The sequence below is a fragment of the Protopterus annectens genome, chromosome 2.part2 (assembly GCF_019279795.1).
Source record: "Protopterus annectens isolate FY-2018-M chromosome 2.part2, PAN1.0, whole genome shotgun sequence".
Taxonomy (NCBI): Eukaryota; Metazoa; Chordata; order Ceratodontiformes; family Protopteridae; genus Protopterus; species Protopterus annectens.
Genome location: NC_056730.1, coordinates 931687177 through 931713769, shown reverse-complemented (window position 1 = coordinate 931713769; position 26593 = coordinate 931687177). Strand labels below are relative to the sequence as shown.

At 39.1% G+C, this 26593-nt stretch overlaps 1 protein-coding gene across 1 annotated transcript in view; it reads right to left on the bottom strand.

Moving 5' to 3' along the window:
• The window catches only part of LOC122795855 (xanthine dehydrogenase-like), a 5725158-nt gene that overhangs the window by 4529874 nt on the left and 1168691 nt on the right, over positions 1-26593 (bottom strand). Inside the window, exon 9 of the mRNA XM_044064255.1 lies at positions 20161-20203. Within this exon, the coding sequence (XP_043920190.1) occupies positions 20161-20203 (43 nt within the window). The remainder of the gene's footprint in view (positions 1-20160; positions 20204-26593) is intronic.

The following is a 26593-nucleotide window of genomic DNA, read 5'->3' as shown; positions in this document are numbered from 1 at the left end:
AATCACAGGAGTGAGGCATTTGGTGAATACCCTTTGGGCAGCAGAGAGGCCAAAGCGCAATGCAGAGAACTGAAAATGCAAGGAAGAAACAGAGAAACAAACATTTCCTGAAACAGGGATGAATAAGAAGATGGAGATAGGCATCCTTGATCCGGAGAGACTAGGAAAGCCTGAGGTAGAAGAAGAGGAAACTAAGTCTGAAGGAACAGCATTCAAAAGGAAGAAACCTTTAAGAGCTGTTGAGCTGGGAAAGAATTGGTCTCCTGGTGCCTTCTTTCCTAGGAACCAGAAACAATCTGGAATAAAACCCATTCTCCTTTTGGGGAGCAGAAACTATTTGGATGGTGCCTTGAGATAAAAGAACATGCAGGGAAAAAAAAGGGCAACTGTTCCTGAGGGTGTTGAGGAATGCCCAAAAAAGGAGGAAGGGATTTCCATACCATGTAATAACCCTGATGAATGATGGATAGAACCCAATGATCCTGAGTGATCCTTAACCAATTGTGAAGAGACAGGGAAAGATGAAGAAAGAGAGGAGTGTGACTTAGGAGAGAAAGAAGAATATAGTCAGACACAACCTGGTTTGTCTGGAAAAGGAGGCTCCTGAGTTGTAGTAGTCAGAGTAGACTTAGCAGGAGGGGTCCTTCTAGAAGACTTTTTTACCCTTGGAAGGAGGGTGAGACTGTCTATGAACAAAGGCAGACTTTGTTGGATAATTCTGCTGAAATTTGGGAAGAGGGGAAACAAATAAATTCCTGCATAGCCTTACCCTTTTCCTGAAGACACTTAAAAAGCTCAGCAGCTGCAAAACCAGAGAAATTTTTATTGTCAAGAGGAGCATCCATCAACATTTCCTTAATATCATCAGGCAAAGGCTGAGGGTGAAGCCAGGAATAACATTTTAAAACAGAACCAAAGGCAGCTGCTCTAAAAGAGACATCAGCTGCATCATAACTACATTTAGTGGAATGGCGAGCCACTTGAGAAGAGGACCCCAACAAAGAGAGGGCCAAAGCCTTCCCCTCAGAATCTAGAAGGTTTGAAATAGCTTGAAAGGCTTGAGCGGGAAGGGTAAAACATACCTGACTGCATGGGTCTGGTAATCCACAGCCTGAAAGGCCAGGGTATCAGCCGTGTACAACTTTTTGCCCAATCGTTCCATGGCCTTACTGTCCTTGTCAGGTAGAAGCAGTTTAGAAGGGAAAAGCTTGGATGGCTTATCAGAAGCAAAAGAAATAACAGAGGGGTCAGCAGAGGGACAGTTTTAAAGAAATTTACAATCATCAGCCACCTTATAAAACCTATCAGTTCTTTCAGCAGCAGGGTTCTGGGAATCAGGAGCATGAGAGTGTGCTGTAAATGTGTCCAACAAAGCAGCAAGAACAGCAGGAACAACAGAAGGCTTAGGAGACTCCATTTGAAGGAGTTCATAATACCTCTTCTGAACATCAGAAACCTGGGTATAGTCCCACTTGAAAAATTCCATCATACGAAAGATAGTAACCCCAAAGGAAATTTCCTCAAAAGGGGAGTCTGAACTAATAGAGTCCTCCTCCTCAGAACCATAATCCAATGGAGAGGGAATCTGGGAGGAACAAGCCAAAGACTCTTTATCAGAGTCTAAGTGCTCATTGGAAGAGTCCTGCTCCCTGAGCCTCTTAACAGGAGTAGAGGACTGGGCGTGGGGTGGCAAGAGAACCTGAGGGGGCATCAAAGCCATGAGAGCATTAATTAACCCCTGTGTAAAATCCTGCCATTCATGCTGAGGATCCTTAGGAACAGGGGAACTATGCTTTGTCTTCTGCTTCTTCTTTAAAGGGATGTCAGTCCTAAGCACCTTATGAGGTTCAGACTCCTCCCTAACAAGAATCTGTGGAGTACTCCTTGGTCCCTCGGATATTACCAGCTGTGGTTCCCCCTTAACATGATGTCAGCAGATTCTCTTGGGACGTGCGAGAAGCTGAATCCATGCTGAATCCATGCTGACCTCTGAAGCGGTCATGGCAGAGTAATCCGATGGACAAGCCAGGTGATCCTCTGCCCTTGCACCAGCCTCCAGAGAGATGTCCAGTGGAGTCGGTTCAGCAGTAGAATCCGACCTAACTTTTTTACCGCCTTCTTAGCAGACAGCTGGCCCTCAGGCTGGGATGATTCTGCCACTGTACCCTGTGCCAACAACTTAAGACGTTGGTTTTCCAGGTAGATGGATAAGAAGGAAAGACAACTATTAAGAGTTTTAGAGACAAACGCCTGACAAATAGAGCATGACGTATGGTAGTGAGAAGCATCCAAGCAAAACAAACACTGCCTGTGATGGTTCTTAGGGGGAATCTCTCTTCTACACTGACATTTTACCCTTCTGGATGACATGTAACCTTACAACCAAAAGAAAAGGCAATATAAAAAGAAAAAAAACAGGGCACTTATCTGAAATGGCTTAGTAACCAGCAGATGAAGGAGTATTCAGCCAGATGATTGGTGATGACATTTGGACTGATGGCAAAGAAGTTCTGAGGAAGGTACATCCATATGTCACCTTTATGCCCTGCGCCGTGAACGAGGAACAGATGTGTGACATACAACATCCCTGTAACAACCTAAGCCTCAAGTCAGATTATCAGGGAAATATTTCATATCATTTTAATGCAAGGGATCCCTAGCATAAGGAATACTGCAACAGTGAAATGGAAGGAGATATACAGGATACAGCTAGGGCAGTGTTTCCAAAACTATGGTCTGTGGACCCCTGGGGTCTGTACAATACATTCTAGGGGTTTGTGAGCTCACCTGGATTTTGGGCATCATCAGCGACCTTATGAGAACAAAGAAAAAGTTGCTCCATTCCCCGCAAATTATACGAGAGAGACTTCCCTATCTGCAGCTGAGCTGCTTATTTTCCGCATTCACAGCCAAGTAGCGTATTGCACTGAATTTCTACAGAAGGAAAGAAGGAACAACTTCTGCGTCTGTGGCTGACACTGAGCAGCTGCTCACTTGCCATGTGTTTTCTGCTTAGCAGTTAGAACTTGGAGGGAAATTTATATAACTGTTCTGTTCCCTCCAAGTAAGGTCCCAGATTTATGTTGATCGCTGTTAATAGAAATTACTACAGAGCTGATCAGGACAATCCTCTAGAAAGACCCTGGCCTGAAGTTTTTTTTTTTTAAATCAAGGCTTAAATAAGAAGTGGTGCAGTTGAGAGCGTAGCTGTCAGCTTTCCAGATTTTTGCCTCATTTGGTCTGTTTCACATTAAATGATGTTTTCTGGCAAATCTCTGGTAAATCATTTCGGACTGAAGTCATTAAATAATGGCAGACTTTTGTGCTTTAGACTTCACAAACGTAAGAAAATTCATTCTAATGCAAAACTTGTTGTTCTATCAACTTACTAAGTTTGAAAGAGCAATATTTAAAATGTGTCCCTAGTTTTGGCCCTCTGTCTCCCACCTCATTATGACACACAGATTTCTTGTGCTGAAGAGGTTGAGCGGTGTGTGTGTGTGCGTGTCTAAAAGAGGGAAGGAGGCAGGTGTGTGGTCTGATGAAGTTTTCTATTTACAGCATGAAAGTTCTTATCTTTTTGTGTGATTTATCAATTAAAACTACGTTCACTTTGGTGGTTTTCCGTGGGTTTTTTTTTTTTGGCGGTTTGTGCTGAGTTTACTTTGTTCAACACACCTCAGGCTTCATGCCCACTGAGTGGTGCACAGCTACAGTTATCGCACTCCACAAGCGGGGATCCATCTTGGATCCTGGGAACTACTGTCCCATCAGTCTGACGAACCTGATCTGCAAGGGCATGGAACACATTATCATGGAACTTAAAAACAAAGACATTGGCAACCTTCAAACACTGGACCCCACCCAGTTTGGGTTCGTGAAGGGCCGATCTTGTCTACTGAACCTGACTGACTTCTTTGAAATCAGTCTCCAGAGCTGTGGATGAGGGTAAGGTGGTCCACACAGCCGATACAGACCTCGCCAAGGCTTCGACACCATCCCCCATTTTGGAATCACAGATAAACTTACTAAGCTGGGCATAAATCCCTACATCACTCGATGGGTTGCCAAATGGCTTACTGACAGAACCCAGACTGTAAAAGTAGCCGACTCCAAATCCAGCTCCAGACAAGTGGAGTACCTCAGGGTTCAGTCCTTGGACCGCTCTTGTTTGGCATCTACTTCTCTGAAATACAGGCCAACACTAAGGGACTCTGGCTAACAAAGTTTGCAGATGACTGCAAACTGGGAGCCATTATTGAATCCCCAATGATGTGGATATTCTACAAAAGGGCCTTACAGAAACAGATGCTTGGTACCAGAGCCATGGGCTCAAGCTTGATGCCAATTAATGTATAGTTATCCCCTTTGGGAAAAAAACATGTACCCATGAATCACCACACAGGCGGCCGTACACTAAACACTGAAAGTGTGATGAGAGACTTAGGGACACAGATGGATGGTGGTCTCACCTTCGATAACCACATTGCCACAGTCATGAAATCCTTCTATGTGGCACACCTCATCACTTAGGGCTTTTCATTCAGAAAAAAGGAGGTCATTGACCCACTGTACTCATCCCTCATTAGACCCACTATAGAGTACAACGCCCTGCTTGGTATATACCTCACAAGACATATGCAACAGCTGGAAAGGCTGCAGAAATACCCAACTAAAAGAATCACAGGCCGAAAGCAGATGCCCTCTGCTGACCATCTAAAAAAAACTCCAGCTATACTCTGTGGCATATCGTCTACACAGAGGCGATCTCTGCTTAACATACAAGGCCATGTCAAACCCAGAGCTGTTGGACATGCTCCACTTAAAGAAATCCCAATCCCTCAGAGCCACATGCCCCAGGGATCTAAATCTTGTCATCACAATGAACAAAACATGCTAGAGGGATAGGTTCCTGACCCAAGACTCGCCATACTCTGGTACAGACTGCCCATACATGTCAAGCAGAGTGCCTCCTTAGCCCTCTTCAAAAGGAACCTTAACAATTGGATGGGAGATAGGAAATTCACCCCGGGATCACATCAGTTGTCCTGCTAGACAGGGGTCCAGGGAAGTAAATATTGTGTGAAGAAATATCCAGGAAATTGTTATGGCTAGGCTTGTACAGGCCCTAGGGCCAAAAGCCTAGTGCCAACCTATGAACCTGCTTTTTGTGAAGTCAGAAAATAATGGCAGACATGTGACCTTTAGACATCATATCCTTCAGAAAATTCATACTAATGCAAAACTTCTTTCTTTGAGAAGTATGGTGTGTGTGTCTGTGTGTGTAAGAGGGAGTGAGGCAGGTGTGTGTGTGTGTGTGTGCGTGCACGCGTGCATGTTTGTGTAAATAAGATGTAGGTAGCATACCTTTTTTTGCCTCATTTGGTCTGTTTCTCATAAAATGGTGTTTTCTGGCAAATCACTGGCAAATCATTTAGAACTGAAGTCAGAAAATAATGGCAGACATTTCAGCTTTAGACTTCATATCCTTCAGAAAATTCGGGGAAGCCACGGTGGTACAGTGGTAGCATTGTTGCCTCACAGCAAGAGGTTCTCCTGTTCGATTCACGGCTGGAGTGCCTTCTGTGTGGAGTCTGCATGTCCTCCCCGCAGTCGAGTGGCCTCCAAAAGACATGTGTGAATAGGCGTGCCTTCGCTGAAGGTTGGGCATCGGGCTGGCAACTCGACACGATAAAAATCTACTGCCAATCATTAGCAGACCGGAGCTCCTTTGTGGTGACCCCTAACTGGGAAAAGACGAAAAGACGAACATCCTTCAGAAAATTCGGACTAATGCAAAAATTCTTTCTAAGTTTGTAAAAGCAATGTTTAAAATGTGTCCTTAGTTTAGGATCTCTGCCCCCCCCCCCCCATTATGACAGGCTTTGTCTAGATTTCTTGTGCTGAAAAGGTTGAGACATGACAGGTTGAAGTGTATGTATGTGTGTGTCTGCCTGTGTATGTGTAAGAAGGAAAGAGGTGTGTGTAAGAGGTAGGTAGTATAGCCTTTCAGCTGTTCAGGTTTTTGCAGAATGTCCAGATTTTTTGCCCCATAATTTTAGTCTGTTTCTCGTTAAATTGTGTTTTTCTGGCAAATCATATAGGACTGAAGTCAGAAAATAATGCCAGACATTTCAGCTTTAGACTTCATGTCCTTCAGAAAAGTCATACTAATACAAATCTTCCTTCTTTGAGAGGCATGGTTTGTGTGTGTGTGTGTGTGTGTGTGTGTGTGTGTGTGTGTGTGTGTGTGTGTGTGTGTGTGTGTGTGATGGAGGAAAGTAGATGTGTGTGTATGTAAGACATATGCGGCATACCCCTCAACTGTCCAGGTTTTTGCAGAATGTCAACATTTTTGCCCCATATGTTCATCTGTGCAACTGTGTTGTTTAGCTAGCTAGCATATGGTATCATTATTGTTGTACAGAATTTTAAAGCAGTGTTAGTAGCACAACAGGTAGCATACTTGCATTTTAATGTAGAAGTCTGTGGGTTCTCCTCCCACAGCACATAGATGGATTGCTGATACTGTGTTGTATTTTTCAGGGGGTGGTTTGCTGAAGTCCTGAATATGTCCTCCTCTGGATGAGATGCCGAGTGACTATGAATCCGTTTTCAGTTTTCCATCCATGCAATATTACCAGCTTACCTTTTTCTTTTTATATACAACATAAGTAGGCAATTTATTCCTCAAGGGCAGTAGGCACTGAATTTGTAGATGAAATACTGAAATATAAAGTTGTTTGTTAGGAGCAACCTTTTCATTAATTACAGATCTCTTTAAGGTGGAATTATTCAGATTACTTTTACGTCTGCAGAGGTTGTGCATATTGAATGATACTGGTGGACTATAAAGACAGAAGTTTGAGTAGCCTTTTATGGTTGAAATGTTCTGAATGGGCAGTTTTGTTATTGGTTCATGTTTTGTTTCATTGCTTACTGGAATAATGTGCAAAACTATACATTTAAAAATGCTCTACCAAGTGGTGCTCTATTAAACAAAGGATATAATTTAATTACTGTATCTTAAAATTTAATCATACAATCAGGAAGGTGAATCAAAGAACTTTTGCACAGTCCTAAAATGTTCGCAAGGGACCTATGCTTTGAAAATAGCCCAAAGTTAAACTTAATCCATCACTGGCCAGATGCATTTTCCTTGAATGTGGGTTTCAATGCTGTTTCAGTGAATGTGAGCTTCAAAGGCAGAGAAGTTTTAATGCTAAGTCTGTTTTCATTGTGAGACTGTATTGTTTTGTTTAGCTTTAGCAAATGTCTATCAGTTTGTGCAATAAAATTTGAAATAAAAGTTTTAAATGAAATCCACATATCTGTAATAATTGTATAAGTAAAGCAGAAAACAGTATACACACTGAAATTTTTGAACAGTGTTTATGGCAACTTGGTAAGGATAGCCAAGTAATGGGACACAGAAATGGCTGCATGGGGGATGATTGGGAGGGTTGATCCAAACATAACGTATGTGTACCGCCCACCTATAGGGGGCCACCAAAATATCTCCTTTATAAAAGGGGTCCTCCAACTTGCAAAATTTCAGAACCACTGATCTAGGGTAATAAATTAGTAGATGCCAAAGGTCAGGACTGGGTCCTTTTCTCTGTTATACCTTTTTTTACCTATTTGTTGACTGGGAAAGTCCAGTGGATGCAACTACCCCTTTTAATGGATGAGCAGGGAGCACTGTCTGGTTAAGTGACTTGCTCAAAGTTACACAGCAGGCAAACAACATTGGAAGGAAACAAACCCTATGGGCACAGGAAATAGCTGATTAACAAATCAGAGCTTTAAGTCACACATCACTTTTTTATTTGACAATGTGTTTATCCCTACTTAGCCAAATTTGTGATACTTCCTGGAATGTGACACCCATATGGTTATATGTGCTAATAACATAACAACTTGGATGTTAGCAGAGATTACGGGAACTTATTTGCAATGGGATTTGGATAGGCTGCATATGTGTAATTTTACACTACATTAAATAATTAATGAAGACAAACGCAAAGCAATGCAAATGGACAGCAAAAATGTACATACTTGGTAGTTAATGCATTACAAATTACTACAGAGAAAACAGGTAAGTGTGATAACACTATCAAGTATGAATCATTTGGTACAGTACAAAAACTACATTAGGTTAATGAGACAACGGGTATTTGAAAAGGGAGTGTAATTCAGATGATCAGGTACTACTTTGCTATTGTAAAGATCCATGGTGAAATATCTGAACTGACAAGCACAGTTCTGAAGAGCATTTTGGAAAAGTGTTATTAATATGGTGCACAATTTACAGAAAAGGAGGGACTGAGATAATTCAAAGAATGAGACTTGTGGGTCTGATAAACAGATGAGGAGCCCATATTGGTAAGCTGTACAGCCCAGAACAGACAAGAAGGGCATGAGATGAACTTGCAGAATTTTGAGAGGTCAAGTAAAGGCATAAGACTTAATGGATAAAGCAAGGATGGAAGCAGGGGGCATAACAAATAGTTGGAAGAGGGTTCATTCAGGCTTGATGAAAGAAAGATCTTCAGGAAAGAAGAGTGGACAACTGCAATATGCAGCCTTACAATATTCTAAATGAGCAAAAGGATGACATTTTAAGAAGACATTGGACAGGTGGCTAATGGGAATCAATAAGGCGGGAGGTGTGGAGTGACAAAACAGCTAGCATGTTGTTAACACAAAGTGCAACTAAACTGTATAGACTTTCTGCTTCTTCCAGTGTACTTCTTATGTTCAAAAGTCTTTGAGCTCACTGAAAATTAGAAACTCATTATATTTATGCCACACTGTCCAGCAACCTGAATTAGGAACCTAACTTAAAAATGATACTTAAATTCAGAAATCATTATGTTTTACACTGTAAACAGCACCAGAACACATGCTTAAAAACTTACCCTAACTCACAAAGTATGCATTTTACATGTACACAGAAACACAGTTAAGTGAAACAAAGACACAATCTCATAGAGTTACACAGTAAGTATTGTTGTTGGTATGGATAAGCTCAATTACCAGCATATGTAAGTCAGAAAAGGAAAAGGAAGCTGATAGGCTGTAAAGCCACCAGTGAGCCTGAGCAACACAAAGCAGGAAAAAATGCCAATAGTTAAAATGGTTCATCATATTTCTGTGATTATACACTGCCCCAAGCAAAATAGGGTAGATATCCATGTCATGTTTTTTTTCAATAGGAAAAAGCCTCAAGTCAGATTGTCAGGGTAATATTTCATATCATTTTTATGCATTGTTAAAACAAGTTAAGATACTCGAATGTGATTAAAGCCTACAAGGCCCTTGGTTTTGAGGTACATTTTCTCTTTCATTTAGAATTACTGCAAATTCTGTGGTGCTCTTGATGAATCAAATTAAACAAAACCAAAAGCTGGCCCTCAACCTATAAAAAAAGAGTTAACTTTCATGCTTCTGTTGCAAGATCAGTATGTATTTCCATACATTCTAACTCAGTACCAAGTACCACAGGGACTGCACCACATCAAGCTATGAGGCATTTGGCTATCATATTCTGAAGAATGCCCTACTCTTTTAATTAGCACCATATTCAAACATAAATCACTAAATGTATTTCTTCACAGCACAGCACTCCTGATTTTTTTTTTAACAGAAATGTATGCACAAAGCAAAACGCTAGAAAAAATAAATTGGACATATAGGCTTTACTGATGATATTCTCATCTGATGTACTGTTCTGCCTCAAAAAGAGAAATGTGGCACACACATCATCTTTAGTATATAAAACCTAACACTTTACAAGCATACATCTCTCATCTTCTCTGTTCAGGATTTCTGGACAAAGCCAAAAATAAAATGGGGACAAACATCCAAAATCAGGGACAATATTTAAATAATATTCTACTTCACTTAGAAAGTAAATAAAATAACAAGTTTGCATCAATATGCATTTTCTGATCAACAATCAGTTTGAAATTCTAATGTCTGGTTTTAAGTAATGGTAATCCTCACGGATTTACCTGACAATCAAAAAATTTACAGACAGGGCAAAATGTGAGGAAAAATCAAAGTCATTCTGCAAAATCAGGGACAGCTGAGAGGTGTTTGCAAATGAAACAGAATTAATGTCAGCCCAGTGATTGTGCTGTAGCAAGAGAAATAATCTATATAAAGGTACTCATACATTACGTTCAAGTTCAACAACCATGGTCTTAATTACAATTTGGTTGTCAAAGACTATGGCTGGGGGCGGTGAGCAATATACTACTAAATCACACCATCCTCAGAGGAACTATGGAATTCAGTGGCTTATCTACTGAAAATTCTAGAAAAGCTGACCACAGACTTCACAACAGCAGCAGACACAACAGGCCATAATGTGGGAAAAGATGCATATGGGACTAAGCATTACCACACTGTATTTGACAGCAGCATATCTATCACAACAAACTCTGGATAGGACTTATAAAAAGTCTTGCTAAGTTATGACAGCCTCAGGAACTATGCATTCATATCTTTCCTCTGGAAAAGCACTATAATCATGACCTGATGTCTTTGGAGGAGGAAGACAAAACTTGAATAAAAACTTTTCATGTGAAGAAGAAGAGTTTGTGAATGCAGGCCAACCTTTTCTTTATAAATGCATCTCTTGGGAAGCAATCCAAAGGGCACAGACTTCTGGTAAAGTAAAATAAAAGAATCCACGGTGCTGACTAGAACACTCAAGCCGTTTATTAACGCACTAAGCGCTTTCACCCATAAATCTGTTGGGCTTCTTCAGAGTAAATGCTATAGTAAAAACTTACACTTTTATAAAAAACAAGTGATTGATTGATCAATCAACCAATTATGTGATTAACCAATAAAAAGCAATTGTAGTTAAAAATCATTCACTATAAAAACAGAAAAGGCTCACTACTGCTGAAAAGAATAACTAGTAAAAATTGTAAAAAAAACTGTGTGGTATACAGTATTGAACAAATAAGTAAAAGTATTGCACAATCCATTAATGTAATTGGTTGATTGCTTGAGTGTTCTAGTCAGCGTTGTGGATTATTTTATTTTACTTTACAGTTTGATACCTCAGGTATTTCTGTTTTGTTCATCCTGGTATAGTAGGACTCCTTCTTATCCGGTCTTGCTGGGACCGGACCTTAGGCTGGATAAACAAATGGCTGGTTAATTAGAAAATGCATACAAATTAACATTTATAGGTTATAAATCAGCTAGAATAAAATGATTTGTGTTAGCATGCATTTTTCTAATGAATATGAAGTCCAAAACTCAAATGTCTGCCATTTAGCCCAGATGAGGTGGAAGTGTTCTTCGCTGTTGTCTTTTGCTAGGGCTACTGCAGAAATTTGATGGCCGGTTAAAAAGGAGTTTGGTTAAAGAGAGGCTAGATAAGAGGGAGTCTATATATATATATATATGTGTGTGTGTGTGTGTGTGTGTGTGTGTGTATATATATATATATATATATATATATATATATATATATATATGCGCGTGTGTGTGTGTGTGTGTGTGTGTGTGTGTGTGTATAAACCACCAAGAAAATCATCGCACAAGCAGTATGCAGACAATGAGAGCCAGTGAGCCCTGAAATATTCCAATGTGTGCTTTAAATCAAGCCAACACATCCAGTTCAGTACAAGGATGCTTTCTTTATTCAGACAAACAAGAAGGTATAGTGCTTTAATTCCAAAAATAAAAGCAGGAACTTTATCAGATGCAAGGAAATTAAGGAAGTAAACTGTTTTAACTAGGAAATCTTACATGACATCACTTCCTGGATTAGTGAAAACCACTCCCAAGTCTGAAACTGTCTTCCGGAACAGAAGTCTGAAACACTACACATAAACGTTTCAGCACAAGACAGTATAAATATCAAAATATAAAAATATATAAAAATACATATAAAAACTGATTGTGCCAATGTCAACATATGATAACGCTTATACCTTCTTGTTTGTCTGAATAAAGAAAGCATCCTTGTACTGAACTGGTTATGTTGGCTTGATTTAAAGCACACATTGGAATATTTCAGGGCTCACTGGCTCTCATTATCTGCATACTGCTTGTGCGATGATTTTCTTGGTGGTTTGTGCATTTTTTCGTTGTTTACTAGTACATATATATATATATATATATATATATAATCTATATATGTATACATACACACACACACTCACACACACATGGGTCCCCTTCATAACACTGACCCACAGTTCGTCGACTTTCAAAATGTCGAGAAGCAAACATCGTAAGTTTACAAACACAAACTCCTGAAACATTGTATTTCCTCTCTGGGAAATTAACCACTTGGCCACCATGGAGGAGAAACAAGGCACATTCTAGGTAGAGTCATTCACCCACCATGAAAATAAATGACAACACAAAGAATGTGGAAACAACTCATTCCCCATGTCCAGAAAATGGATTGCATGCATCAGTCATGTGACCCTGTTCTGCATTACTGCAGCACCTTCCTACAAGACACACTGTTGTACAAGTCATATGCCATCTCCACATCCATTAAATATATGCATACTATGCTAGTGAACTTTTTCACCTCTCCTGTATTTGTGTAAGGAGAAAGAGCTAATCTACTGTTCCATGTCCAGGGTGCTCCCTTTGATAAGATGTTCAGCTATCAGATGAAGCCTTTTTTCTACCACTCTGACTTATGCTTTCCAAAGGTGGTTAAGAAGCATGATTCCACTGTAACTGGAAAATACTCCCCTGTTCTCTTTTCTAAAATGGGGACCAATGCTCCTGCTAATCCCAAAGTACTGTCCAATCAATAGCACCTAAGACTTCCAAGCAACATGAAGAAGCATGTTAACTTTCCTTCAGGATTTCCAGAAAAACTGAATCCACTCCCACTGCCATGTCAATGTGTTAACTCCTCAGTGACATTATCAACGTAAATTGGCTCAGTCTCATGAGATGCTTCTGCAGAGTTTCCTCAAAGGAGTGCATATGGATCAGTTTCAGCAATTCTTCAATGTATCCCTTCCATCTCCTGACAAGGACTGTAGCTCATCCATTTCTGAGAACAGCAATGGCAGTTTCTCCTCCCAGGTCACTGGATAGTTTCTTAAAACTTCAATGAGGCCAAGTGAAAGTCATATTCCAAGGTTTCAGCAAACCTCGTCCAAACATTTCAGCAATGGGGAGAGGATTCTTCTTACTTTCACTGCTCTTTGCAACTTACTTATGTTAACCAGGGTGCTGGACTGATTCTCAAAAACCCAATTCAGCTACTGCCAGGGACAAACAAAAATTTTAAGTAATCACATAAAAATGTAACTACACAATCATAAATCAGTCACATATGAAAGAAAAACAGAATGATAATTTTAAGATGCAGCCATTGTGGCTATTAAACTGCACTGATTACAAAGAAATCTTGACAAACATACAGAACAGTTTATCGTGCAAAATTAAGTTGCCGAGTTATTTCTTAACTCTAAATCAAACTTAGCAGGAATGAAGAAGAGGGGCCGCAGGGAAGTGCACAGAGAAAATGGTGGCAACAGGATATCAAGACAGTGAGACTGATGAGTGTAAGATTACACATGTGAGAAAATAAACAAAAAAAGGATAGGAGGAAGACTATGCAATTGCTTATGGCTTAAAGCACTGGCAGGAAGTTCTCTAACTCTTGTTCTAGTTAACCCTACAGGTGATGATGGCATAACATCACGCTGCTGGTGGCAATAACAAAATCAGCAAGAGACCACTCTGGTAAACTGGGTTGAACTGACTTACTAAACTAATAAAGGATCCCACTTCCTGAATCAATCCTTAACATCTGGAAATGCTACAGACCGATGATTGTCTCTGTTAAGCTGTAATAACTAGCTTCTGAATCTGGTTCCTATTCAAAGAACAATTCTATAATTTTCTGGGCTGTAACCAAGTACTGATTTTTACACTCTTTCATCAGCTATGAGAACAACTCTATCTCTTCTGCAGGATTCTTGACCACTGTAGGAAATTTGATGTAAAATGTATTTTAAGTCTCTTTGGTCATATAACTTGACCTCTTTCTACCCTTATTTCTTCTACATACCTTGCATGAGTGTTTTACGGCATGAGAATAGAAAAGGCATCAGGCATGGTGCATGTTAATAATAACCACCAGCTGCAAAGCACATCAAGGAAAACCATCTACTGCCACCAGTGCATTTAGTACGAGATGAGATCATCAGGCATAACGACTTCTTTTTCCTACAGAAATATGGGGTGCTGTCTGCTTACATGACGTGCATAGACTCATACAGTATGCAAGTGGAAACTAATGGAACCAAGCCCAAAACTACTGAAAAAACCTCATTAGCAGCACATTGTAATAACCCTTTGTGTCAAACTGTCAAGGTTCGTGCCTACTTTATGAATTTCTGCCACAGCCATGGTGATAGCTAACAGCTGGGAGAGAAGAACCAATGGTGACAGACTTCATGCATGTGCATCAGACAAGCTCTCCAGCAACCACTGCAACAAATGTTAGTTGACCCAGCAGAAAAAAAAAATATCTGTTGGGGATTATCACACCACCACTGTGTCACTGGTAGCAGGGAAGAAAAATTTCAGTTTATTTCCATAAATATGTTGAACTGATTTGATTTATATAAAGTACTGTTACACTGTTCATACTTTACCATAATGCCATTGCACAGAGGTGTTATTTAAAATAAAGAAAAATTATTTTGCAACAGAATAAGCATCTGTGAACTACCAGCAAAAATTGATTTTGAAATGAATTAATTTACTATATGTATTTTTACAGTGAATACCTTTCTTTCATTCCTTGACATCAGACATTGAGAAATAATGTCAAAATACAGACAATGAGAATATTTAATTTAATTTTACTGTACACAATTACAAACATAAATTGGGAGAATATCTGCCTGTCAATACAACAGCAGGACAACTTTCAGGAAAAAACAAAGAGCTTGCAAAAGGCAGTATTCACGTATTCGATCACAAATGTAAGGATAAGCCAAGAAGAAAGAAAAAATAACAACAGCAACAGCTGTGTTAAAGAATTATTATCCAAACCTGCAACAGCATGACAGGTTTATAACTACGCTTTAATGGAAAGCAATTAAGCTTAGTGAAAACTAGTTGCACTACCAATTGGAAACATACCTCTCAACCTCTTAGTGCAAGAAATCTGGACAAAGCCGGAAATAATGGCGGGACACAAGTCGAAAAACAGGTACAGATTTTATACACTGCTTTACATTATACACTTAGAAAGTTGTTAGAATAACAAGTTTTAAGTTAAACATGTATTTTTTGAAGGACATCTGTCAGAGTCTGACACTCAAATGTTTGTCATTATTTACTGACTTCAGTCCTCAGATCATCCTAGAGATTTTGCCAGAATACTACAAATTTTATGAGGAGATGATCAAAAATATAAGGCAAAAATCTGGACAGTTGAGATGTGTGACTGGAAATACTTTGGGGTGTCAAATTTAAAGGCTTTCTGCAATGCTCACCAGATTTGGTTAATGAGCCAACATGTTTTGTGCGTGCAAGAACACATGAAAATGGCTGGGGAGAAAGTATGAGGGACCCTGTACATCATATGTCCAAAATGCAATGAGGCAAATAGCTTGTAGCTTAAGTGGTACCACTTTTTCAAAAACACATTGATCATGCCCAAGCTACTCCTCCCACTATAACTTTTAGAAAAAATATTAAAGCAGAAACAAACTTGTGAAGAAAAAGAACGTGTGCAGAAAAGTACAAAATTAGGCTTACAAATTACCTGAGCAATTAACTCACTGATACAAAGTGAGAGCAGCCAGTTGTTAATATGAATTCATAACAACATTTAAAACACTGGACTGCCCCCACTTGATCTGTGTAAACTGCTCCTTATCATTTGACAGGCTGCAAGGTAACTATAGGGTAAAGGCAATAAAATGTAGATTACGTTTTTAACATAATGTTATTTATATTTAGTTGTATTTGCTCCTTAGTTATTGAAACTTTAATATTAATTTACACATTATGGAATGAATGAGTTGCACCCCTGCCCTCTTCTTTAGAACTGGGTGGGAGTAAAAGGGTTGCCAGCTTCCCTTATAAACATTACTAGAAAAAGGCAAGCCTGCAGATACTGTCAACCAGGGACAGGCTTACCTTCAGAAGCATCAACTACATGTGTATATCCTGTATTTAGAGATTACAATGGCTATTATTTGAATGGGAGCAGAGACACTGATCAGATTTTGATTGTTTTTTTTTTTCACTGCAGTTGGTTGAAGCCGAATTAAAACAGCATTGTGAAGAAATGGAGTTTGCTATAAGTTTTTTTTTTCATCTATTTCCCACTGTCATGTAACAGTGGAGTCAGTGTATGTGTGTGTGTGTGTGTGTGTGTGTATATATATCTATATATATATATATATATATATATATATATATATATATATGTATATATATATATATATATATATGTGTTTATTATCACAGGCCTGTAGCCCACATGCTTGAAACCCATAATCCTGAAACCATAATACTGAAAGATTGAAATGTTGAAGGCCACAATATCAAACTCCTGAACTTGCCCTCATTGCAAGACCCATGTTAGCACTTTTTCCTTGGTTCACACTGATAGTGGAATTCAGTATTAAAGATTTTTAGGCAATGTGATCTTCAACATTTTGATCTTTCAATATTATGGTTTTCAAACATGTGGGCTACAGGAGTGTGATAGAAAACCAAAAACATATATATAGATAGACCAGGGGTCTGCAACCTTCACTATCAAAAAAGCCATTTTTGGCACTCTCCCACCAAATAAAATTCACCAGGAGCCACAAAACCTATTTGACCCCTAAAATGAAGATAACACAGTGTATAAAGTTTTATATATAGTTATTATACTAAATATAAAATAACCAAGTTTATAAGAGCAATATTGAATATCCGTCCCTATATTTGTTCCTTTGTTGGTATTGCTTGATCTCTCTCAGTGAGTGTGTGTGTTATATATCTCTCAATCTCTTAGAGCAAGAAATCTGGAAAAAGCCATAAATAATGGGGCACAAAGGCCAAAAAATATGGACACTTTTTTAAATATTGCTCTTACAAAGTTAGAAAGTTGATAGAATAACCGATTTTGCATTACCATTAATTTTCTGAAGGTTATGAAGTCTGAAACTCAAATGTCTGTTTATTTTTTCGGACTTCAGCCCTCAATGATTTGCCAGAAAACCACAATTTTATGAGAAACAGACACAAAATATGAGGGCAAAAGTCAGGACATTGTGCAAAAATCTGCACAGTTGGAAGGCAACTGTGTGCGTTTGCGTGCGTGTGTGGAAAATGCATGTTAACAGAAACCATGTTATTCTAGCAAGTTTATAAGTTTATAAGAGCAATATTTAAAGTCTGCCCTTATTTTTGTTCCTTTGTTCCCCTTTATTTGTGGCTCTTTCCAGATTTCTTGTGGTAAGAGTTTGAGAGGTAAGAGAGGTACAGAAACCCTTCAGGGGATGCTGCTGCTGCCAGGGGATCACACAATCGCTCTGTGTATGGAATGCATGGCAACAGAAACATTGTTATTCTAGCAAGTCTGCAAATAATCCTAAAAAATCAGAGAAAAAGAACCATGCACAGTAGACTAGCTCAGCTGAGACCTCAGAGTAATCAAGTGATTGTAACTTGTTTACAAATCAAAACTTCTTTATTGAAAGCTAAATAAATGAGCTCTTTTGCTCTTGAGACAGCTTCATCAGATCTAAATCCAGATTACATGACATGCAGTATTTATCTGCTTTAACACAAAGTTTGTTGTCAATTTACTCAAGCTGGGGACATAAATGTATGTCATAGGTTAGTCATCCAAGGTACAATAGGAAAAGACTCATCCTTTATTACCATTCAGCGCATCTATTCCTTTTGGTTATAGGTTATATATGCTGTATTCCCATCCTATGTGGCTAGTGCTTAATTGATACAGACACTTTCTGTAACTCTTCTCCCTAGCTATGTATAACAATTGGTACATCATTATATCTGTGATGGGATAAGTTTGTCATGTTTAAATAGGGCAACAAGTACTAAAATAAAATGTGACAACCAGTCAATTTAAAATCCTAAATTATTATACTGTAGTAATCATAACTGCAGCTAATCAGGACAACCTGGCTAAACCGGCGACTGGAAGCACCTACCTTGTTTCATCTGTCAGATACCTTACTACCCTTTTCATGACAGGATGAATTCAACTTTCTAGTGATATACCAACTATAAGCATGTTCAGAGAGACAGGAAAGGGCTCCATATGTGCTAGGTCTGTGATAAACTGTAGCTTTCTATGACAGTGAATCAAACAGGGTTAAATGAGGAAAGAGATAACGGACTTCTGTTTCAGTTTGTTCCATCTAAATGTTGCAACTAAAGATAAATATATAGCTAAAGGTGTGTGTGTGTGTGTGTGTGTGTGTGTGTGTGTCTGTGTCTGTCTACTACTTTTAAGAAGAAACACCCAAAGAAGAGACCAGGAACGTCAACCGCTGATGGTAAAAACTTGGAAATTGACACAGTAATAAGCATGCACCAAAAAATAGCCTCAGCACATGCAATCTTTTAATTTTAAAAATTAAATAAAACACTTTTTGGCATGGGTATAAGCCCCCCTTACTCCCCCCCCACACACACACACACACACCATGCCAATTATATCCACTAAGAGATCACACATTCATCGAGTAAGGGCAATTTTTCACCCCATGTAGTTGTTCAATCTCGTATACCCGTTGATCAATTGCCTAGTTAACATATACAATTGATTAGACAGTTGCTGACCTCAAATACACATTCAATATCATACATACATTTTATATATATATATATATATATATATATATATATATATATATATATATATATATACACACACACACACACACATATATATATATATATATATATATGTATATATATATATATATATATATATATATATATATATATATATATACACACACACACATGGGATTCTAGTATTTGATTTAAAACATAATGTAAAAAAAAAAATAGACAAAGCACATTTTACTTAAAAGAAATTTGACTGGAAAGCCATTTTGTCAAAAAAAAATCTGTTGAAGTCTACAGACAGTACTGATGGTATGTTTGATTATGGGAGATGTTAGGGTAGCAATTTTAGAAGACGTGTAGATTGGTAATGTCCTCTGTCATGTTGCACCCCCAGATTTGCAGACATTTGTGTTTGTGTACCTGCCCTGATTTACTGCGTGTGTTGTTTTTTCTTCACCAAACTGTTATATGACGTGGAGTTGCAATATATAATTAAGGGGTGGAGCTTTTGATGGTGTATATGCTGTGTACAATGCTTTTGACAAAATGGCTTTTAAATCAAATGTACTTTTAGTCTTTTTTCAACATTATGCATTTCACTCACATATATGTTCAGTTGAATATAACAGAACCATATACACACAGACACACACACACACACATATATATATATATATATATATATATATATATATATGTGTGTGTGTGTGTGTGTGTGTGTAGGGGAAAAGGGTGCTTTCCTCCTGCAAAAATGCTTTTTTTTCTTTTCACTCTACTTTTGAGGTATGTTTCAGGATATCTGAAAAATCAGTGAAATATAACTTTTATTACAATGATTCAATTTCACATAAGTATATCAAGCAGAATGCACTTGGTCCGGTGTTCTTAGCTACCTTCAGATTCACATGGATTGTCAATTGATTACATTTTCATTAAGTCTCAAAGTCATAAAGATGAGCAAACATCAAAAATGTTCAATAAAGTTGCAACAAATATACATACACATGAAATTCTGTATAGAACCTGCAAATGATTTTCCAATAAAGATGCAGCAGAGGTGCAAACTTTGAAAAGCTATATAAAATCATGCAACTGTTTCTCTGTAAAATGTTTTCATAGATTCATAGGCAAGTACTAGCAATCAGTATGCAGACTGTTACATGCCTAGCTAGTAGCCAGTTAGTGAACAAAGGTGAGAATCAAACCTTGAAACTTGTGTCTGAGGTAAACACCTTCACCATTAAACCACTCCATACACACAAAGTAGATCTTTTTTTCTTTCTCCTTTTCCTCCCATTTCTTGTTAAAAACTGTGTTTCCATAACTGGACTAAAATTCCAACATAACTCAGTGACTTTGTAAACAAGCTGTTTGGATTTGAAATGCAAATCAAACAGAAAATAAACAGCAACTGAATTAATGAAAGTGGGGATTTGTCTAAAAAGTTACAACAATAAGTCTATATTTTCCAGTATTTTCTCATTCCAGAACAACCCTCCAGATTTCATTGGTAAGTACTTGGCTAGCTGCCTTTGCAGGCCATTTTAACCCTAGCCAATTTCCCTTACTGTGCTTGAAATAACCTATCCCCATTTGGTTATAGATTGGCCTTACCCAACCCTTGGTTGGTAACTGTATATTACCCCTAATGAGGATAACGAAGATCATACCACAAATAAAGTGAGGGATATGGGATAACGGATTTAGGAACTGCATCTGTCCATTAGTAGGGCAGGAGCAGTCCTGGGGTACATTTTCTATTTCCCATCTATAGATCTAAGCTGCACTTGAAAATGAACAGGGATGAACTTTGTTTTATGTGGATGGGGAGTCTGTTCCATAGCAGCAGTATTTTCTGCGAAATATACCAGTCATTCAAACCATTCTGATGATGTGACAGAATAGGTTTGGATCCTTAGAGTGGGTATTTCTAACGCAATATGACTTGCTCATGTGCCATAAATCCATCAGTAATAGCTTGAGGATGCCTTGAACGCCAGACAAAGGTCATCTTTCAGCTGTCTGTAGAATACCAAGTATAGTGACAGGGCTTTGAGCTGGTCCATGTAGGATGTGCCGTTTAGGCCTAGTATTATTTTATGAAGTTATCTCAGTCTAGACAGATGCATGTCAAAGGGGGCATTATATTCAATGACTGACCTGATGAAGGCTGAGTAAAGGGGGAGAGTGACATCCCTAGATCTAGACACAATCCCTTTGTTTTTAAGCTGTGCAGTATAGGACTTTCTAACAACAGACACATTGGTCAAAAGTTAGGAAACTGTCCACACAAGTTCCCAAATCCCATACAACTTGGTCAGCTCTCAAGGATGTACTGTAAATGTGGGGTCGTTCCTCGGGGGTAGATGATTTCCCAAAGGATAAGATGCATTTTTTGCCCTATAGTTTCAGACCATGATTTTGAAACCAGTTATTTATTTGAGATAAACCTTGGAGGATAGCTAAGCTGTTTGGGGATACAATGACTGTGCCTAGCTTATAGTCATCAGCAAACAAGTCAGCCAGAACCCTTTGGTATTAACTTTTACTTCAGAAAAGTAGCTGACAAACAGAACATTTCACAGCACTGTATGAATCATTGAAGATTCATTTATTCCATGGTACCCATAAATTAGATAAGACTCCTCCTTTTTGCAATTAAGTAGCAAACTGCACTACCCAGCTGCCTGAGGAATTTTAAGATTGCTGGGGATCCTGGGACAAAAATTATATGTGCTCCTCAAGTTGCAAGTTCTACCCCTGTATGTCAGTAAATGTAGCAATTAGTTTCCTGCAAAAAGATATCGGTTTCTTTCCTCTGTAAACCTTGGCATTCTAATCTATCACAGGATTTTCCTTCTCGCCCTGTTTTCCATTTTGGTGATTCGGACTTCCAGAAGTTCCACTTTCACTAGCTCACAGATCTCTGCTGTCCTGTTGTAAATCTGTTATGCCATCAGACTGAGCACACATAGCACTTTTTCCTTTTCTGAGTCCCTACCCAGTAGCCTTCACATAACTGTACAACATCTCAACAATTCTAACCATTTTTTCTAAAACTACTGTTCTCACTGGTGGCTGTTCCACTCCCTCTAGTATGTTGTTAAGGTGAATATGGTGGTGTACGGTGCCGCAAATGGCAAAGGTTCATCTCAAATCTTACTCAACATACCTGCTTTAACCATTTTCTTTGATTTAGGTACTATTTTCCTCTTCATGGATTCATCCAGGGCCAAAATGAACATCATGCATTTAACATCACTTTACTAATTTATGTTTAAGTTAGCCTACCAGGAGGAGTGCTGATCTGCCTGCTGCTAACAGCCCTCATTACTGGAACTGCCATTTCATTTTGAAGCTGTATTACAAACAGAGGTTAATCCCAAAGAAACAGAAAGGGGAAACCGTTATTACGGATTACATAAACGGATAAACCATGGTATTTTAACTATATAAAGATATAAGTAGTAATTGTTGGATGAGGTGGGAATCTACTGCGTACAATATGACAATGATAGTGGGAAATAAAGACTAAACAGTTACTGAAGAAGGAAGAATATCATAATTTCATATCAATAATGCAAATGCCTTTAGCTTCAGTGCAAACATGTAAATTTTAACTTTTTGTCACAGGGGACAAACGTAATATATAAAATCATATATATATATATATATATATATATATATATATATATATATATATATATATATATTTTGTTTTAAAACATAATTCTAAAAATCATTATTCCTTTGTCCCTAACATGATGCTTTTGAACATTTGAAATGCAATTACAGAGAGGAAAAAACAAATAGAAAGTATTACCAAAAATGTGACTTGGCACTCAGATGTTCAATGTACAACTGTTCTTTACTTCTGAACATAAAATTGCACTTTATTTTCAGTTTATAACTGAATATCCAAGTTTTTTGTCCATAAAATTGTTCTAGGTAATGTCAAACTGTCTCAGAGACATAAGCCTATGTTGGCAGTCTACATCAGAAGGCCTACATGGACATTAGAATGTGTTGGGCTCTCAAGTTGCATAACAATCAGTCTCCATTAGGTGTAGGTATTATTTCGGCTTAGGGTGACAGAATATCCACACCCAAAATTTCTCTTTAGTGTGCTGTCATTACATCACAAATAAAATAAGCACATATTTGCAAGTAGAGCACCATTTGTACTACTGCATACAGGTTCATAGGTGCTTACTAGGCTAGTGGCCCTGGGGCCTTTACAAGCCTAGCCATATTAATCCTAAGTATCCCCATTTATTCTTTTTGGGTACTTCGCAGAATGGATTTATGAAGAGAGTGGGCCTGTGATCAACACTGGCTACCCCTCTCCATGAGGAACATGGATGCCACCCCAGGGGCAAATTTCCGGTCTCCCATCCAATTATCTAGGTTGCATTTGAATAGGGTCAGTGAGGAGATCTGTTTTACATGAGTAGGAGTCTATTCTAGAAAAGCGGCAGTCTCTGGAAGACATTTCTGTCTCTCCAGCATGATCTGTTAATGTCACAAGCTAGATTGAGATCCCTAGAGTGACTCTCGAGTCATTTGACATGTGGCTGTGCAGCATTTCCATTAGGGCAGGGTTGGACATTGCCCTAAAGGCCAGGCACAAGTCACCTCTCAGCAGCCTATAAGAAGTGACAGGGCTTTCAGTCTGTCCATGTAGGTCACAGTTTTGAGTCTCTATTTTCTTAGTGCGAAACCACCGAGATCTCTCCAGCTGCTGCAGGTGTCTCATGAGGTACAAACAAAAGGGTGCATTATACTCTATTAGTGTCTGACAAGAGCTGAGTACAGTGTAGTTATAATATCTCTTGACCTGGCTGCTATGCCCTTTCTTATGAGGTACCCTACATAGAAGGCTTTCCTTAGCAGTGTGGAAATTTGGTGGTTTAGACTGCTATCAACCTGTGTTCCCAAGGCCTGCACCACTGGGTTGGAACTCAGTGGGGGTGATGGCAATATTGTAATTTGTAGGGAATTCTGTTTTGCCAAAGGGAATAATAATGTATTTTTTTCATTTAGTTTTAGACGACAGCTTTGGCATCAATCATTTGTTTGTGTTAGCCCTTCTTCTAATATGTTGACATCATTGTGGGACTCAGTGATTGCTCCCAGTATGCAATCATCAGCATACTTTGTCAGCCAAAGGTCACCTACATTGGCCTGGGCATCTGAGAAACTGATGACAAACAGTAAGGGGATCAGCACAGACACCTGTGGTACTACACTGGTGAGGGGTCTACTGGTGGAGGTGGAGTCAACAGTTTTGACAGTGTGTGTTCTCTCAGTGAGCCAACTGGCTACCCATCTAGTAACATAAGGGTTATTTCCTATCGGAGAGTGTTTCTCAATGATACCAAGGTGGGAAATTGTGTCAAAAGCCTTGGCAAAGTCGAGATAGGCTGTGTGCACTGTCTTACCTTCGTCCATGGCTTTGGTGACATTCTCAAATAAGTCTCCCAGGTTTAATAAGCATGATTTACCATTAACAAAGCCAAAATGGGTTGGGTCCAGCATTTGGAGGTCGTCTATGTCCTTGTTGATAAGGTCCATGATAATTCTTTCCATGGCCTTGCAGATGAGGCTGGTTAGACTTAATGGGTCTGTAGTTCCCAGGGTCAGTTGATGGCCCCATTTGTGTAGGGAGATTACAGTTGCTGTTCTTCATTCTGTAGGAACACAGCCAGTTCTCAAGCTGTGATTACGGAGAACGCCAAGTGGGTCTGCTAAGTCTTGTTTTACATTGTTTATTAACCAACATGGGATATCATGTGGTCCCACTGAGGCCATGTTTTTGGCCTTGGAGAGTACAGAGATGACCTGTTCTCTACTAGGCAAAGGACTGGTGTCTGGTATGCTTTGGAATATGGTAGGTGGGGATAAGGGGGTGAAGTTTGCATTGAATCTGCCAGCTAGCAGTTTGGCGATATCTTCCAGTGTAGTAGGGAACTCTTCTTCTGCAAAATGATATCCCTCTTGCTTTTGGACAACAGTTTCTTCCTCTTGTTATATAATCTGTTTAAACTTGGAAGTCCACCACGGTGGCTTGTTTTTTTTTACGGGAACACCTGGTTTTGATATGGTCAGGTAAAGAGTTTATGCAATTACTTAAGTGTTTGTACTTGGCATTTGTGTACACTTCTGCATAGTGATCATTGTTGACTGCGATCGTGGGTGGTATGAAACTTTTTATACCATTGCTTACACACTGTAGTTAGTGCTGATTAAATTTTTTATAATATTTGTTCCTGTAAGGGTGTCAGCTCCAGTAGTTACTTCAAACAAGATTGATTTGTGGTCTGAGATAACCAGGGAGGGCATCACACATGGGGAAGTACAGTGCCCCCCATGTTGGTCAGTACTATGTCCAAAATATTACAGCCCCTAGTGAGGCTGCAGACCATCTGTTCCAGAGCATTCATGTTAAAGTTCAGGAACCTCTGGGTGACCATGTTTTTGCTCATGTACATCTCCCAGGCCATGGAACAATGGCTGAAATCTCCCATGACTAAGGTGCTGGGCTGTATGGCAAGGGATTCCAGTAAATCGAGGTAGGCGGTGTGTTTATCCTGGTTCGTGGTGAGGATCTATAATTAGCAATGATGTGTTGTGGCACTTTCCCAATAGATAATCAGACATGGAGTAGTATGAGGGAGTCGTGCTTTTTGACCAGTCTCAAAGTGTACTTGATTTTAAAGACGATGGATACACCTCCACTTTTGCTTCCTTCACGCTCACTTTGAGGTCTGAACCTGTGGAAGGCATTGTAGTTTTGCAAAGCCAGGGTGCTCTCAGTGGTATTGAACCATGTCTTGGTAACTGCACAGACGGCAGCATCCTTCAAGGTGAGGAGTACTTCCAGGGAGTGCATTTTTGTGTTTAAACTCCTAGCACTAAGGAGCACATCCCTGAGTCTGTCTCAATTAGAATTTGCTATGTTGTAAAATTTCTTGTTTTGACATCGTCTAAAAAGGCACTATGGGGAAAACAATGGCCTTTGCCAGGACCATCTCTAGCAAAGCAGCGAGGTCCGTCTACAATACCTTCCCAGGCTAACAGATACCAGATCCTCCCGGACTGACACAAGAAGCTGAGCCAATTGTTGAAGTCAATCATTTTTTGTGTATATTGTGGCATCATCCTGGAGGAGGGTAGGATACTGCTTAAGGCTAGGGACATACCTATCTGGGACACATAATCAGAGAGTTCCATCATGTCTCTCTTCATATAGTCCACAGAGGTACATCTCAAGTCATTCAGTCCAATGTGGACTATGACAGAGTCATAACAGTACTTGTTGAGTGACATGACTGCATGCATGATTTGTCTGATCCTTGCACCTGATGGGCAGCTGACTGTGATCTTCTACTTGTCCAGTCTGATGAGGTGGGCACCTGTGGGTATCACTATGTAGTCACCTATGACCAAGGCATTTGATGTGTTTTGCCTTAGGGGCTTATTTGTTGAGACACAGATGTGTGTGTTGATACATGTATTGGTGGTCTTTATGTTTAATGGCAAGTGTGGGTGATGTGCATTTGGGAGGTCTCTGTTCTTTTGGTAGGCTTTTAGTGAGTACCCCTGCATATGTCAGTTTATCTGTTGTGACCTTATTTTGTGTGACAGGTGAGGTTTGCATGAGAGGTGAATATGTGTACTGACAACCTGTCTTATGTCTAGTTTGTTTTTACATGAGACAATTGACTCCAATTCCACAGTGTAT